At 40.7% G+C, this 16803-nt stretch overlaps 1 protein-coding gene across 8 annotated transcripts in view; it reads left to right on the plus strand.

Moving 5' to 3' along the window:
• Positions 1 to 16803, plus strand: part of ABCC8 (ATP binding cassette subfamily C member 8) — a 135926-nt gene that overhangs the window by 99062 nt on the left and 20061 nt on the right. For all 8 annotated transcript variants that reach the window (XM_037899708.2, XM_043549161.1, XM_043549159.1 and 5 more), the window contains 7 exons: positions 2366 to 2491; positions 4619 to 4718; positions 7416 to 7666; positions 9193 to 9353; positions 12018 to 12087; positions 13211 to 13368; positions 14448 to 14540. In XM_037899708.2, the coding sequence (XP_037755636.2) occupies positions 2366 to 2491; positions 4619 to 4718; positions 7416 to 7666; positions 9193 to 9353; positions 12018 to 12087; positions 13211 to 13368; positions 14448 to 14540 (959 nt within the window). The remainder of the gene's footprint in view (positions 1 to 2365; positions 2492 to 4618; positions 4719 to 7415; positions 7667 to 9192; positions 9354 to 12017; positions 12088 to 13210; positions 13369 to 14447; positions 14541 to 16803) is intronic.

A 16803-nucleotide genomic window follows, 5' to 3' on the forward strand; every position in this document is an offset into this window, starting at 1 on the left:
GAGTTCTAAGCTCCCTGTATCTTCCATCATCCTCCAGGGAGTGGTAAGCTAGGAACAAAGAATTAAAAGTAATCTGTGTCATTAATATGAGGCATACGATGCTGAGGTGTGTTTTTAAAGGGGATAAGAGTTGAACGATAAACAGGGGGTTTTTTTAAGAGACGGATTAATTCTCAGAAACAGTAGCTTATTTCAACGCAGAGGCAAAAATCTGTCCAGGCACCACAGTACCTCAAACTAAAGTGATATAAATAAAAAATGATAAAATCCAAAGAACAGACTTGATTATCCACTGCCTAGCACTTTGTATGGTTCTTTACATCTGTGAAAAAGGGGTATAAAATATTACCAGTTCAGAATAACAGTGTTTTGCACCCCCTTTGCACAAGGGGTGATGCGTATACCAGGTGTAAGGCAGTGGAGAATCAGACCCAGCATGCCTAATTCTGTTCTTTTATGCTACTACAATGCCACTGACTTCACTGCATAAGTAAGAGCAGCATTTGACTCATTCCCTATTCTCATGACACACAACAGAGGAGGTATCATTAACCCACTTTAACAGTGGGGTTAATTGTCTTGCCCAATGTCATGTAGCAAGTCAGTAGCAGGGAATTAAAGTACAGGAGTTCCTGGCTCGCTTGCTCGCTCTCTCTTTATACAGTCTAGGACCAGCTACGCTCCTTGAGCTGGGGACCATCTCTTCACATATGTTTGCATAGCACCTGGTACGGTGGGGTCCCAATACTCAAAGCGGCATGTGGGCATTTTTGTAATTCAAATGTTAGTCAAATGCCATGTTAAGTAATTTCTGTGCCCAAACTTGTTCTCAGTCCACTAGCTCATGCCACCCTCTTTAATTCTAAAAATTATCACACCAAGCAAAGGATTTTTTTTTAAGAGAAATATGCATTTGTGATAAAATAGAGACATTCTGAGAATCTGTTGCCTTAAACTCACTGTGGGAAGCTCTTCTGCTGAGTAGCCTCAATTGCTGCTTAGTCCCATTCCACATTTTTTTAAATATTTCAACCTGTGAGAACTAAAAAGAGGTCTTTTTTTAAAAAGATCTGTTTTATGCAATAAGATAAATTCAACTGAATGTGGCTTTTGGAGAGGTTGTGCTGCATACTGAATCGTTTTCAGGTAATATGCCATATCATTGAGCCACATCACATCTAAGAGTATCTCATGCTGACTACAACTGATGGTGCTTGAAACATAATACATGTCATCCTAAAAATGAAGCAAAAAATAGATGTCATTATGGCATACGTGCTACACGTGTTCAAAGCAAATGATGCCATGATGTAAGGGGAAAGGAAGGCATATGGAACCTGGCATTCAGAGGCTGCTGAAGAGGAGAGGGAATTTCCTGTGTCATTTGGAAATAACAAATGTCATCTGTGGATGAGGAGCCCAAAATGCCAGCAGACTTTGTGTGGGCTCATATCCTGAGTTTACTTACTCCATTAAAGTGGAATTCATGTTTGGAAGGATGAACATAAGGGGCTCCATCCCGCCCTGCAATAAATCCCTTTGTGCCCCTCTACCATAAAGGAATCCTCAGCTGACATAAAACCAGAAGAGCTGGCTCTAAAACAGCTCCTTCTGCCCATCCCCTGTGCAGTAGGTGGGCTTATCAAGAATGGGAGGGGCCTGAGCATTATATGCTTTAGTGATCCTGGGTCAATGGAGCAACCTACAAGGAACCATTCCTGGACAGTACAATTTAAAACAGCCAAGGCTGCTCTGATTTATTCTGGTAGCTGGAAGAAGCCCTAGCCAATCCCAGGATTGGGAGGAACAAAAAATTGGCATAACCCCCCTTCTGGTTCACCATGCTCAGCTCAGGCAGCACATCAGAGGATTGAACCAGTGTTATCACTGCTTGGATTTCAGCCATGATGCTTGCCGAAGCTCTGAAGATTCTGGGGATTGTAACTGCAAATAAGACACCCGTCTTATTCTGCTGGTGCCAGCTATTGGGAAGTATTGGGTCCATTCTGGAGTAAAAAGTGAATGCCTTCCTGAGGAAGGGCACGTTGCTTGTTTCTCTTAAAGAAGGGAAAGGGGAACAACTGACTAACGGGTAGCTAAGTCCTTGGCAGCACTTCACAGCCCACTCTGAGGTGGGAATGACAGAGAGGCTGGGGTTTGCTAAAATGGGAAGTGTCTTGAGTCATAATGTCAAGTAGGATATCATCCTCCTCCCTCTATGTATCCATGTTGTCTATATTGATCTATGGAATATTATTGGTTTTGTTTTTTTTTTAATTTTTTGTGCAGTGCCCAGATCACTGGATGGGAGCTTCATAAATATAACCAAATATCTCCTTGACAGTTTGTATTCCTAACTTCTTAGATCATTGCAATGAAGGATGGTACCATTCAAAGAGAGGGGACACTCAAGGACATTCAGAAATCAGAGTCTGAGCTCTTTGAACACTGGAAAACACTCATGAATCGACAGGACCAAGAACTGGAGAAGGTTTATTATGTATTTTTTGTCAGCATCTTAAAAAAAATTATTCCTTATGTGGTGAAGCATTTTAAATTGAAAACATTAGTAACACATACTCTGTGTGTGATTTTGAAGTTTGCTTGAATGAACTTTGTTCCATTTATTAAGACAAAAACCTTATATCTGAATGTATCATATTTTCTCCATATTAGGTAGGACATACGCCCACCCTTTTTAGTGAAGTCCCATGGGAAATTTTCTTGCATTAGGAGTATGGAATTGGACCATTCAGTACAGAGAAAATTGAGTTAGTGGCATGTACAGGAATAGTTATGCTGCAAATGGAAATGTTGCTGAATTTAGCCATTGTACTGTTTTTAATTTTTTTTTAAATTCTTATATAACAGCCACAAATGATAATTAGACTAGATCTTGTTAATTAAAATATTATGAGTTAGGAAGATCCAGCACCTGACACTATAGTTCTTACTCAGGCACGTACTTTCTTCAGTGGGAGCTTTGCCTGAGTGAGGACTGCAGAATCAGCCTCCAAAGATGGAAGGAATTCATGTCCTGACTGTCACTGTTTCAGGGGGATGTCACCTGTATTCCCTCTCTGTGGTCTACTCCAGGAGTACGCAGTCAGGTTTCAGGACTCCAGCCATGACCTGAATCTGGAAGGGACCCGGGCCCATGTCCCACTCTCTTCTGACCGGGGGCAGAGAGAGGAAGGGGGGAGGGTTTAAGGCTGCATAGCTCCCTGCCTTACACTATGAATCCTGGCAAGTCAGTCTGCCTAATGGCAAGGACCTGTACATTGCTTTCTTTCCAGGGGCTGTGAACTGTGTATTGCCAACAGTTGCAAGTTCCCACACAGCTTTCTCATTTAATCTTAAATTAAAAGAATTACAGAGAAAACATATTAATAAATACACAGATTTAAACACACACTAAACACAGCATGGAACACCCATCAGTCTTATGGGGCCTTAGTAGGCCAAAGGCCTCCAAAGCCTTTAGTACAGAGGTGGGCAAACTACGGCCCACAGGCCACATCTGGCCTGCGGGACCATCCTGCCCGGCCCTTGAGCTCCTGGCCGGGGAGGCTAGCCCCCGGCCCCTCCCCTGCTGTCCTCCCTCCCCCACAGCCTCAGCTCGCCGCGCCGCCAGCGCTCTGGCCCGCTGCTCCTGCCAGGCAGCGTGGCGGCATGGCTGGCTTCGGCCAGGCGGCCTGGCTGCGAGCTCCTGCTGCTCTGAACAGCATGGTAGAGGAAGAGGGGGGTTGGATAAGGGGCAGGGAGTCCCAGGGGCAGTCAGGGAACATGGAGCGGGGGGGTTGGATGGGGGTGGGGTCCCGGGGGGGTCGTTAGGGGCAGGGGTGTGGATAGGGGTCAGGGCAGTCAGGGGACAGGGAGCCGGGGGGAGGGGAAGGGGGGAGGGGAGTTGGATAGGGGGTGGGGTCCCGAGAGATGGGTCGGGGGTTCTGAGGGGGGCGGGAAGTGGGGCGGGGGCCAGGCTGTTTGGGGAGGCACAGCCTTCCCTACCGGGCCCTCCATACAGTTTTGCAACCCCAATGTGGCCCTCGGGCCAAAAAGTTTGCCCGCCTCTGCTTTAGCAGAATCGAGGCCCCTCAGAGAAAAGTTCATGTCCATTTGCTGGCTCAGAAACAAGGTCCTGTGTCAGTTCAAGCTCAACTTTTTCTACCAAAAGTCCTTTCTTTGTGTCCCAGTCTCTGCCCAGTTTGGACCAGAATAAGCAGGACACTTCCAGAATTGTGCCACTCCCTGGGTTGTTTATAGTTTCAGAGACTAGCCTTAAATACAGCCCACACTTGTTTTTTAGTTCCAGGAGGAGCTGTAGTAACCCTCTCCCTTGTAATAGAATGCAATCACAAATAAACCATTCATAGATTTAATACAATGGTCCCCCAAAGGTACTGCATGGGGTTGCAGCGTTTGTCACACTGACATTGTCATTTGCATGATTTATGGCTTTTGGATTTAAAAATAGATGGCACATCAAACATTCATGACAGCCAATTGTAATCCTCTCCCTTCCTTTTTACTGACACACTGATTTGAAAATACATTTTGTGACATATGTAATTTTAAAAAACTTTATCAAGCGAAGCCACATGTCTTGTCCTGCTTTTAGGAAACTATAATTGAAAGAAAAACTGTTTTGGAGAGGAAGAACCTCCGGAGGACCAGGTATTCCCGAGAAGCTCTGCTAAAAGATGATGAAGAGGATGAAGGTAAAGTAATTTTTCTAAAAGGGCACCCTGAAACCCAGTGCTGACTGCGTTGTCGTTTTACAGTTCAAACTGTTTGAGATAGAGTCAATTCACAAATTTCAAGTTCGCAACCAAATCAATCTTTTCCAGGAGGAACTGTGGCCTGGTTCTTTGTGTGGATCATGGCTCCTAAGAGTTACATACTAAAACTGGGCTTTAATTGATAGTTAAAGAGAGCAATCTGAAGGTGCTGGTTAGCCATGGCCTTGTGAGAGCTGTCAGAATTGTTCCCACAGGATCTCTGATTTGGAAAAGCATCCCTAGTGAGGAACGTTTTTTAAAGCACATACTTCATTTTAAGCATCTGCTTAACTCCCATCAAACTCAATCACACTTAAGCATATGCTTAAGCATAACCTTGGGCTTCTAAATGCTTTCCTGAGTAGGGATAGATTTAAGAAAGTGTTACATGCTTTTCCTGAATTGGGGCTTTAGTAAACTTTCCAGCAACAATACACAAGAGTTAGTGGGCCCAATTTTTTGATGGTGTAAAAGAGCACAGGTCTGCTGACTTTAGTGGAATTTTGTCCAATTGCATTAGCAGAAAATCTAGGCCAATATTATTTGGACTGCCTTGTTTCGCAGTTCAGAAATATCACTACATTTTGAAAACATTTTGTCTTTTTTTTCCAGTCAGAAAAATGCGCACACCAAAAGAATCCCATACTTGATTTGGTAGTTAATATAGGAAATAACAAAGATTGTTCCGCAGCTTGTAATTTATGGTTCTGGATCGTAGAAGCCTCAGGGCAGAGAAGGTGTAGCCATTCTCTCTGTACTAGGCCATCCACCCTTATGGCACTATAGATTGTGTAATTTAAGATATTGTGCCCTGATGCTGCAATTAGCACGTGGGCTGAGTACTGCTCCTGCATGGAGCCCTAATGACTTCAGTGGAGCTTTGCATGGATACAGCACTCCATGCACACACTATCAACTAACGGATTTGTTAGCGGCTCAGGGCAGGAACTGTGGCCCATACTATCGTCTATGGCTGAGGAGCACACAGTGCAGTTCAGGATGGGGGATGCAAACATGAGGCTGCTCGTCTTATGCTCGCTTTATGACCCCGAGCTGGCTCCAGGACCAGGGGAGCACAAAAGTGGTTTTAAGATACCTCTCCTCTGCTCAGATGCACCAAGATGAGTTCTGAGGCACATGGGCATCTGCCTCTTTGCTTCAATGATTTTTTAAGCTATTTAAATTTCAAATAGGCTGCTTGCTGGAGATTTTTCTGTTCCTTTTTCAAGAAGGAAATAGTGTATCCACAATGTATTTAGAGCTATCCATGTTTATTAAAGTATTTGAATGTTTATTTGACAAGCCTACCTGATCATTTAAGGGGAAATTTTCTGCAATGCCCACAAATCCTACTGTGCACATTTTAATTTATTAGCAGTTATTTAGGAAACTTATGTTTCATGAAAACTAATTTTAGGTGAGCCTAAGAAGCTATAATAATGTAACATTCATGTACCCGTGCTATTTCTTTCGTAGTGATAGACTGGAGAAGAGTCATGCGAAGGTTGTATTTTCTTCTGGATTACAAGATTAAATTATTCCAAGCATGTATAAATCATGGCATCTTGAAAAAAAAATCAGAGTACCTGTTAAATAATTTAAATGCCTATCTGAATGTGAGAGAATAGATGAATTAAAGATGAATAGCTAGTGCCAGCTGAATTTACAGACCTCTCTATAGCCTGGGAACACTGGCTTATGCTTTTACCTAGAAAAGAAAATCACTGTTTTATTTCATTATTATCAAGAAAACCTTGAACCAATAAGATATAAATATCACAAATACATTGGTGTAAAGACATTGATTATTGAGGGCCAACTTTTTCTTCACTTATGACCATGCAACTATACTGACTCCAAAGGTGTTGTGCTGGTAACCGAGGAGGTAATTTCACCCTAAAACTGTATCCCATTCAGTAAGCTAAGCATGATGTCCATGTATGCAGATGCAAGTGCTCCTTTACTCGCTTTCTCTCCCCTCTTATATTAAGTTAAAGCTCCTCTCCTCAGTTTCAAACTGTGTGCAACCCCCACCCCAGCCTTCATCTCTGATTTTATTGCCTCTACACAAACTCCCATTCTTTACGTTCTATCTCAGTTTCAGTCTTGACTGCTGTCTTATACTACTTCTCCTGTCTCCCACTTCACTCCATCTCATGCAGTCCCTTATGCTTGGAATATTTGCCAAGCACCCACTCCACTCCTTCAAAAAACAACTCTGATCTCCTGCTGGTTCTGTGAGGAATATTTGCTATAATAATCCCCCTACAATTTCTGAGTGTTGTGCACTGCATTTTACTTGTTCCTTTAAAATGCAATTTGTTGGCATATTTGTTTGCCATAATTTTTAAGCCATCGGAGAGCATGTTAATTTGCAGTATTGTGGTTAGGATTCAGCAAAACTCCTAAGCACCAGCCTAGGGACTTTGCTGAATTGGGGCTTACATAAGTAATATATAAAAATGTGTAACTAACAGACAGATACATTTATGAAAACTTCATGGCATGTGAAATAGTTTGAATTGTCCTTTTATTTTGCAATTTGTCACCTGCCATTTGGTATGGAAAAAAATGAATATAAAAGGTTTCCAGGGCAATGTTACAATCCAACAGTCTTTTTTCCCCTGCTGATTACAGAAGAAATAACAGAAAGTGATGATGATGACGACAACCTATCTTCTGTGCTTCATCAGAGAGCAAAGATGCCTTGGCGAGCCTGTGGGAAGTACCTCAGCTCGGCAGGGATTCTGCTGTTGCCTTTACTGATCCTTTCACAGTTCTTGAAACACACTGTTATGGTGGCTATTGACTACTGGCTTGCAAAGTGGACATCTGATGTCATTTCTGCAAAGAGTGACCTAGAACAAAAGAATTGTTCTGTATGCCAGGTACCGTACTTCTAAGTCAGTTCTTTTATTTGACAAAGAAACATCGCCCAATGCTAACTTCTGCTTGACCATTAACATGCAATATGCTATATTCCTACTAAAATTTACATCACAGAATGCTTTCAGGGCCATCACATTTTTGAGGGAGGGGGTGTTTTGTTTTTTGTTTTTTAGTTTCTCTCTCTCTCTGCTTTTTTCTTTTTGCCACCCTTAGCATTGCTTGATAGACTATGTTCGCATCTCTAAAATAGTCTTGATAGAACTCACAGCTCTTTTTTTTTTTCTTTTTCTTTCTGTGCTGCAGCATTCTGGCTGCTGGTAGAGCATTCAGGCTGAGTTTCATAACAAGAGGGAACAAAGATCTTTTAAAATGAACTGTCTGTTCCAGGTTATTCCTCTTTGATTGACTTCATCTTAATTTTGCACAGAATGGTAGGCTTGCCTAAGACTGGCAAGATGTGACATGTACAGCGCAGTCATGTACATTTCCATCCCAGCCTCCTTTGGCATTAAATTACCAATAACCCCTAATTTACCTTGCTAATTGCTCAGGTGAACCAGAGCATCACCTCCCAGGAGATTCTATCCTGCCAACGAAAAAAAGGCATAATTTGTGTTGAACAACATCGTCATAATTAACGTATTTTTTAAGACAGACTAATTAGCCATCCCCATGGATCTAATTAGTTAACAACAATGACATTATTTCATTAAAATTCCAGTTGTCTTCTATGAAGGGATTAATGTCTATAAAGAAGCAGTCTTGACTATAGTTTTCAACATTTTTCAATCCAAGGTATTACCTGTAGTGGCTGGATGGAAATCTAGGGTGAAATCCTGTTGCCACTGAAGCCAAAGAGGAGTTTTGCTATTGACTTCAGTGAAGCCTTTGTTTTCATCCCTAGAGAATATTTTATTAAAGCCAAGTTTTAGTGTGAAGTTATTAACAATTTATTTAAAAATTTTCTGGCCTCTCTCCAGCTCCCGCTGAAAAAGGGCTACTAGCATGTCATATTACAGTCTTTACAGGTATTTGTTTCCCCAACTGGAAGTAACTAATGCGTAAAATCTTTGGAATCTTTTTATGCGATTCTGTGGCTTTTTGAAATTTAATCTAATCCAAACAGCATTTTTTCCTGAATAATGCTTAATTATGGCTTAAGATGGCAGAGAATCATTGGCAAAACAAAATGGGGAAGCTTGTGTTGCCTCTGCCTGTACTGTCCCTGATGTGACAGGTTTCAGAGTAGCAGCCGTGTTAGTCTGTATCTGCAAAAAGAAAAGGAGGACTTGTGGCACCTTAGAGACCAACAAATTTATTAATGATAAATTAATAATAACTAATAAATGTGTTAGTCTCTAAGGTGCCACAAGTACTCCTTCTCTTTGTCCCTGTTGTGTAGAAGAAAAGAGAACTTCTTCCTCAAGGCTGTCAATCCCACCTCCACTTCTCTTAACGCAAACTGTATTTTAAATGATTAAAATATTAAAAATAATATTTTTGCTTCTGTTTCTTTACTACTTAGGAATTTAATCATTCTCGCTATTCAAGGATGTTCAGCATTCTCTGCTGCCTTGGGATTATACTGTGTCTTGTCACGTCAATAGCAGTGGAGTGGACTGGTCTAAAAGTTGCCAAAAAACTACACTATTGTCTGCTGAATAAAATTATTTTGGCACCAATGAGGTACTACTTTGATTCTAATGCAAGCAGTAGTGCAGCGTAGAGACTTGATATTCTTTATGTCAAGGCAGCTGTTCCTGTGCAGTTCCATTCTGAAGTTACTATGAATTAAAAAATGTGACATGGCTCATTGAAAGTCAATAGACACTGCCCATTTTTACGCTATATAAAAATTCTACCTTCTGATTCAACAGATTGATTCCCCAGAGTCATATCTGATGAAAATACGTTTTTACTTCTTTTTACTCTTTTGACCAAGAGAAAACAGGAGGAGGAGTCCATGAGCTGCAGATTCTATTCCATGATATTCATCATCAATGGAAACATTTGCTGAGGTATAAATATTTACACCTGAGCAACTCTGTTGAAGATAACAGAAAGGAAGAAGTATCACCAAGGGCATCATTAAAGATAGTGGGATTGCACAGGTGTCGCTGTGGTCCTCATTTGGCCTTTATAATTTTTATTTCTGGTGATGATGCATGAGAGGGAAAGAACACTGTCAGAGTCCAGGACAGGGCTGGCAGTTAGAAAAACATCTTTTTATTTACAAGCTTCATTTGACAAGGAAGTCACTGAGGGACAATAAGCATGGAACCCTACAACACTATTTTTGCAAACTTACTTTTCAGACTAGAACCACACTTTAAAGTTAACTCGAACGATGGAAAAGTGTCACCTTCATTTAATCTTTGTTTTATGTATGCATACTTAGTGGATAGAATATAAAATGAACACTAAATTGAAAATGAAATAGGCAACAATAGAGTTAACATCCTCTCTTCATCCTTTTAAAAATCCTTTCTAAATTATTTGATATCCTTTCTTTCCTGTACTAAAAAGGGTCCCAATGACTTTGGTGGACTGTAACCTAAAATAGACACCTCTCTATGGTCACCTGGCTGTCATGTCCCCACAATAACTTCAGGTTCATTTTAAAATGTCATTAATCCTTTTACACTGATAATTTTTTGACTACGGTATATTGCTAGTCCAAGAAAAATTAATATGATCATGCAAGACTTGCAATTACATTTTGTCTGTATTTTTCCTCACTGAGGAGTGCTTTGTGTGTGTGTGTGTGTGTGTGTGTAATACATAATTAAATAAACAACATAGTTAATATTATGTATATATAATATATTTATAATATGAAATATTTTGTTTAGTTATGTTACTTGTATTGTGCAGGGAAGTCATGTGAAATCTGGCGTGATGATTCATAGTGCTAGGACACAGTTATTCCTTTATTATGCCTGGTTTTGGAATGCAATAAGTTTGGGCTGACTTCAGCACAACAGAGACTATAGACCTATTACTCATTCCCCACTGTTATCAATAGATTGTGTTCCAGCTCAGTGTGGAGCTCAAGAGAAATGGAAAGAAATGTGAAGTATTTTAATATCTACTTGCATATTAACTTTGACTGTGATGGGTTGGATCACAGAAACCCCCTGGGAGCAGCCACCTGATGTGCCAAGACTACTTCTGCCCCTGCTTTCCTGCCCAGTCAGCTTAGGACTTCAGTGCCCTGCCTGGTTTGAGCCAGACCTGCTAGCCTGCTGCAAACCCAGACCCAGGTCTGAACCACATCCCCTAACAGCTGTAGGCTTAACTGAAAGAAGCTTACAGAAGTGTGCCTGTCTTTAACACTCAGATGCCCAACTGCCAATGGGGTCCAAACCCCCAAATAAATCCGTTTTACACTGTATAAAGCTTATACAGGGTAAACTCATAAATTGTTCACCCTCTGTAACACTGATAGAGAGATGCACAGCTGTTTGCCTCCCCAAATAGTAATACATATTCTGGGTTAATTAATAAGTAAAAGTGGTTTTATTAAATACAGGAAGTAGGATTTAAATGGTTCCAAGCAGTAACAGACAGAACAAAGTGAATAACCAAGCAAAATAAAATGAAGCACTCAAGTCTATGTCTAATCAAACTAAATACAAATAAAAACCTCACCAGTTCCAGTATCTGTTTTACAGACTAGCCTCCTTCTAGTCTGGATCCAGCAAGCACTCACACCTGCTGTAGTTACTGTCCTTTGTTCCAGTTTCTTTCAGGGATCCTTGTGGGTGGAGTGGCTGTCTCCTTAGCGAGCTGAAGACAAAATGGAGTCAGCTGAAGACAAAACAGGCTTAAATAGACTTTCTCTTCTGGGTGGAGACCCCCCTCCTCTCTCCTTTGCAAAGTCCAGCTCCAAGATGGAGTTCTGGAGTCACCTGGGCAAGTCACATGTCCATGCATGACTCTGTTTTCACATGCAGAAGCCATTGCCCACATGGTATCTTGAATGTCTCCAGGAAGACTTCTTATGTGGATTGGAGCATTCCAAGATGCATTGTTCCTTAAGTGCTTCTTGATTGGGCACTTAACTTTGCGAATTCCTTTCTCCAGGAACTGACCAAATGCTCTACTAAGGTTATTAAGAAATCAAGCCAGTACACGGCCAATATTCATAAGTTCAAATACAAATATGATACATGCATACAAATAGGATTAATAGATTCAGTAGATCATAACCTTTATATAGATATGTTATATCGCATATGTAGCATAGAACATATTCCAGTTATGTCATATATATCCATAAGCATATTTCCATAAAGTCTTATGGGGGGCACTGTCACAATGACCTTTCCCATTTACTGTCCATTTTAGATTTTTTGAAACAACACCACTGGGAAGCATCTTGAACAGATTTTCAGCTGATTGCAACACCATTGACCAGGTACAGAGACAAAATAAATCTGTTCTCCAGAAATGCATGCCAATTTTCCCCTATCATCTTCAGCCCAGAAAATGTCCTGTCTGAATGCCGCCATGTTGTGTTAAGATGGACTAAATCTCATTTAGCTATAACTGATCTGAAAATTTTGTTATGTTTTTGAATGCATTTTATATTTGTTTCCATTATCATAGAATCATAGAATAGAATATCAGGGTTGGAAGGGACTTCAGGAGGTCATCTAGTCCAACCCCCTGCTCAAAGCAGGACCAATCCCCAAATAAATCAACCCAGCCAGGGCTTTGTCAAGCCTGACCTTAAAAACCTCTAAGGAAGGAGATTCCACCACCTCCCTAGGTAATCCATTCCAGTGCTTCACCACCCTCCTAGTGAAAAAGTTTTTCCTAATATCCAAGATAAACCTCCCCCACTGCAACTTGAGACCATTACTCCTCGTTCTGTCATCTGCGACCACTGAGAACAGTCTAGATCCATCCTCTTTGGAACCTCCCTTCAGATAGTTAAAAGCAGCTATCAAATCCCCCCCCCGCTCCCCGCCATTCTTCTCTTCTGCAGACTAAATAATCCCAGTTCCCTCAGCCTCTGCTCATAAATCATTATGACTTGCAGTGTTCAGAAAAAGGGAATCCTGTTTTTAAAATCCATGCTGAAAAACTTGTTTGGTTAGAGGCTTTTCAGATGCTGAAGGGTCTTGGGTATGTTTTTTCTTCTGTAAAGAAATGTAAAGGGACACTGTGTTGTCTCAGGGTTGGAGCACTTGCGCCAGAATGAACTAAAAAGACGTTTAGAGCACCTCCAACTAAAGAGGGTACCTAGGATAGTCACAGGCCTTGAAGCTGACTGGTTATTAACCTCATCTCTATTGCTAGCTGTGCGACATGTATTCTTTTGGAGGAATGTGCTGTGCAATGTATGCATGCAGAGGAGCCACATAAAAATACCATCAGTTTTCCCCAGAATCCATCAGCCAGTTCAGAAATGTTAATCTTCAAAGTTATGGTAACTTTTTGTGAGTGGGGGGAAGAAGAATGAGATGAGATGTTGACTTGTGTATTACTCCTTTGTTTGCCTTACCTTTGATATTAAATGTTCTTTATTTATCCAGCACATTCCTGCTACCCTGGAGTGCCTGAGCCGCTCCACTTTGCTATGTGTATCTGCTCTTGCTGTAATCTCCTACGTCACGCCAATGTTTCTCATTGCCCTGCTTCCTCTTGCTATCATATGTTATTTCATCCAGAAATACTTTCGAGTGGCCTCAAGGTAAGAGCATTGACCGGGCTCATTCTGGTATTTAAAACGTACTCTGAAATTCATGATCTGGTGCCAGGAAATAGAGAGTTTTAAACGGGGCCCTGCCAAGGCTGTATCCCTACATGAAAGCAAGTCAGGTCTATCACAGTAAAAATGTATCATTTTACAGCTGCATTGTTTATAACTATTAAATTAGAATTTCTGAGTGGGAGAAAAGTTTGATTCCATCATTAAACCAATGACCATACCAGAATTCACAATCCACAAAACAAGGGCCAAATGCTAGCCTCTCCGGTGAGGTTGAGCCTTAGGAGAAGTGTGAAGATATAGCAGCTAAGCAGAAATGGCCAAAGGCATTTAGCTTGACTAGGGCAGATGGAAATGAAGAAAAGTTCAGGGATCAAGGAGAAAAATTGAGGGGTGGAGCTTACTCCGCATCTGTACCACGATTGCCTCTAAAAGATGCAGCACTCTCACCCTCAGTTGCTATTAGATGCCATCAGGCCCATAAAGCCACGTAGATCCCCTCTCCACAGTGTTCAAGGAGTGCTAGTGGAAGCGTTCTGCCTAGATCCTGCATATGTACACAAATTGAGAAGGGGCTACCTGTGCCCTTTCCCACTTCCTACAGGACTAAACAGAATTTAACTTTACATAGATCATCAATGCCTACATTGATTTGGTGGTTATTGCTAAGCAGTGTAGCAAAAATTAATTGCTTATATTCATTTGAGTTAATTGAAGCCAGAATGGTGTTTCAGAAGTAAATCATTCCACATGAGAAATTGGAATGTAGGAACAAGGTGCATGTTGGGGTGAATTGCAGTAAGACCTCTCAGAGCTCCAGTACTGTGTGTTTGCGTTTAGTAAGAACGATCCTCCTGCTTTTCTAGAGTATCTGTCTTAGTGCAAGAGTCCCATTAGCAACATCTCAGAGTCTTTGCATTTGAAATTCTGCCGTTTTAGGCTCACAGGCATGAGATTCTGTTCTGTAGATGTTCCATTTTACTCCCCAAGACACTGTAGTGCTTATTTCAAAAGGATCACTGTATTATTAAAGCTGATTTTCTTTTTAAAATTGTTTCCAGGGACCTGCAACAGTTGGATGACAGCACCCAGCTGCCATTACTTTGCCATTTTTCAGAGACTATGGAGGGTTTAACCACTATACGAGCTTTCAGGTATATTTTTTAGAAAAAAATTGTATTGTGTTTTGATATATGCGAGACATAGGATATATGTCATGAATGAAATGTTCAACCTACCCTTAACTAGGCACCCACTTTTGCACCTACGGTTTGTAGGTGCAGATAATTATGGTTTGGGTCACTTAGAAGTTTAAGTACCTCACTACATCAGTAAATGGAGTTCTTGGACACTTAAGTGATCTAAAATGTGGATGCCAATAATTTTAGGGAGGGGTAAAATTGCACCCGCAGTTATTTGATCCACACTTGCAAGAATGGAGGCTGGTGGCTACAAATCTGGGCATTTATGAAGAATTTAAATTACAATACAACGATCTTTTAAGTCCTTGCTTGCCTGACTGGTCCTTGTCCATAACATCTATTTAGACTTTTGGAAACAGCTGAGGAAGATCTAATAACACACCTGTGTTGTGCTTCTGTATTACAAATATAATATTCCCTCTGGTGTGCCGGTAAAAGTTCTGCCAAACCTACCAGCTGCTTCCCCAAACCAACATTATCTCTGTCATTTCTAGGTTGAGTCAAAGTTGAGTCTCCCGAGCCCCGTCTCATCTACACATACACATATGTTGCAAGTTAACATTGCTGCTAACAACTCACCTTTGGAATTTTATAATTCTTTGTGGTTATTCCTGTACAACCTTAATGTTTCATTTACATAATTGTATAATACTTTTCATCCACAAAGTTATGAACCTGTAGGGTCTTTAGCATTTAGTTTCCTTTCTTTTCTGTTTAATTTTTTAAAGAACAGAACAAATGGAGATCAAAAAAACATTGCCTGTATTTAATTATGTTAGTATTTAAATTGTCCCAATCAGGCTTTGAACTTCGTAGCTGAATGAGAGTACAGTATGCTGGCATATTGCTGCTGTTTGGAGAACAGCATAGTATTTCTCAGTATTAATTATTATGATTTATGCTTGTTATTTAAGTGCCAACAGTCTTCTCTAGTTTATTGGTATGTGTTCTCCTGTGTGCCCCATTAAGGAAATTTATTATTCCATTCTGGTTTCTAATCCTTGCTTTTCTCTTTGTCTCTTATCCCAATCCTCTTCTACTCTGGCAGAAATTAACAGATGTGACCATTAGTGCTGCACTGCTTAAGAGTTTTGCTACAATAAATCACTCCTAATACCACCTCACTGATACCCTTCATTGTTTAGTACACTCCCTCATGATCCCCCATCCCCAGTCACCATGAAATGAACTGCTCCAGCAAAGCCTGTTCAGAATTTAGGGAGCCTCATGTTTGCGATTTCATCAGCTTGAAATCCCAGAATAACTGATGAATCTTTGACCCAAACAGCAGGAGACGTTCAGTAGGTTTTGTATTCCGTCTACATGCCAAGCTTCTGTGTCAGCTTGTACCTTGGCTATTTTTAGGAGTATATTGCTTTTCAGCTGCATATTGAGTAGTAGCAGTGGCATTTGAAGTTTAGACATTAAAGCCTGAACAAAGTACCCAGCTCCTACGTTCCTAAAAATAACACAGTAATATAGGAGGAATCCAGCCATAGGGCTAGCAGGTACCAGTTGTTCCTGTGGCACCCTTACTGTCCTATATTTTTTCTGGGCCATTTTGAGCAATTTATAAAAATCCAGGAATTATATCAGAAAGACAAAGCTGCTGTCGCTGCAGCCACAAAGAATCCTTCATCAAGTATCCTGGGTGTAAATATACCATCTCCATATGTTGTCTGGTGTATAAAGGACTTTGACATGGTCTGTCCTAAATAATAAATAAAATGTAAGCAAGGTTTCCCCATGGAAGGGTTTCACTTTAGGGACAATTTTTGTAGTGAGATTCTGAGAAATTTGCAGCACTCTAATGACAAATTGTACTCGTCAGCAATTGCACCGCCCACACACATTCCACAGCTGACTGCACACTGCCAGAATCCCTAGCGTTTTATAGTGTCATGACCACTGGGATAATCTGTGAACAGCCTGGACATTTTAATAAAGAGGGTCTGTGATTTTTTTAAAGGTAATTACTTTTTAGCCTGTACCTGGAAGGGGATACAGGAATATTGGTAACTGACACACAGTAAAACTTCACTAATACTCGGGCTTTATCATTTGTACAAAATGTTGGCTGTCTCTCTCCTCATGTCGGTGTAATGATTTGATAACAGCTATATTTTATAACCAAGGCTTCATTTCTTTTACAAAATATTTTACAGTCCATTTACTGGTATGCTGTGAAGTATTATTAGTAGCTATCAAAATAAAT

Source organism: Chelonia mydas, chromosome 6, assembly GCF_015237465.2.
Source record: "Chelonia mydas isolate rCheMyd1 chromosome 6, rCheMyd1.pri.v2, whole genome shotgun sequence".
Taxonomy (NCBI): Eukaryota; Metazoa; Chordata; order Testudines; family Cheloniidae; genus Chelonia; species Chelonia mydas.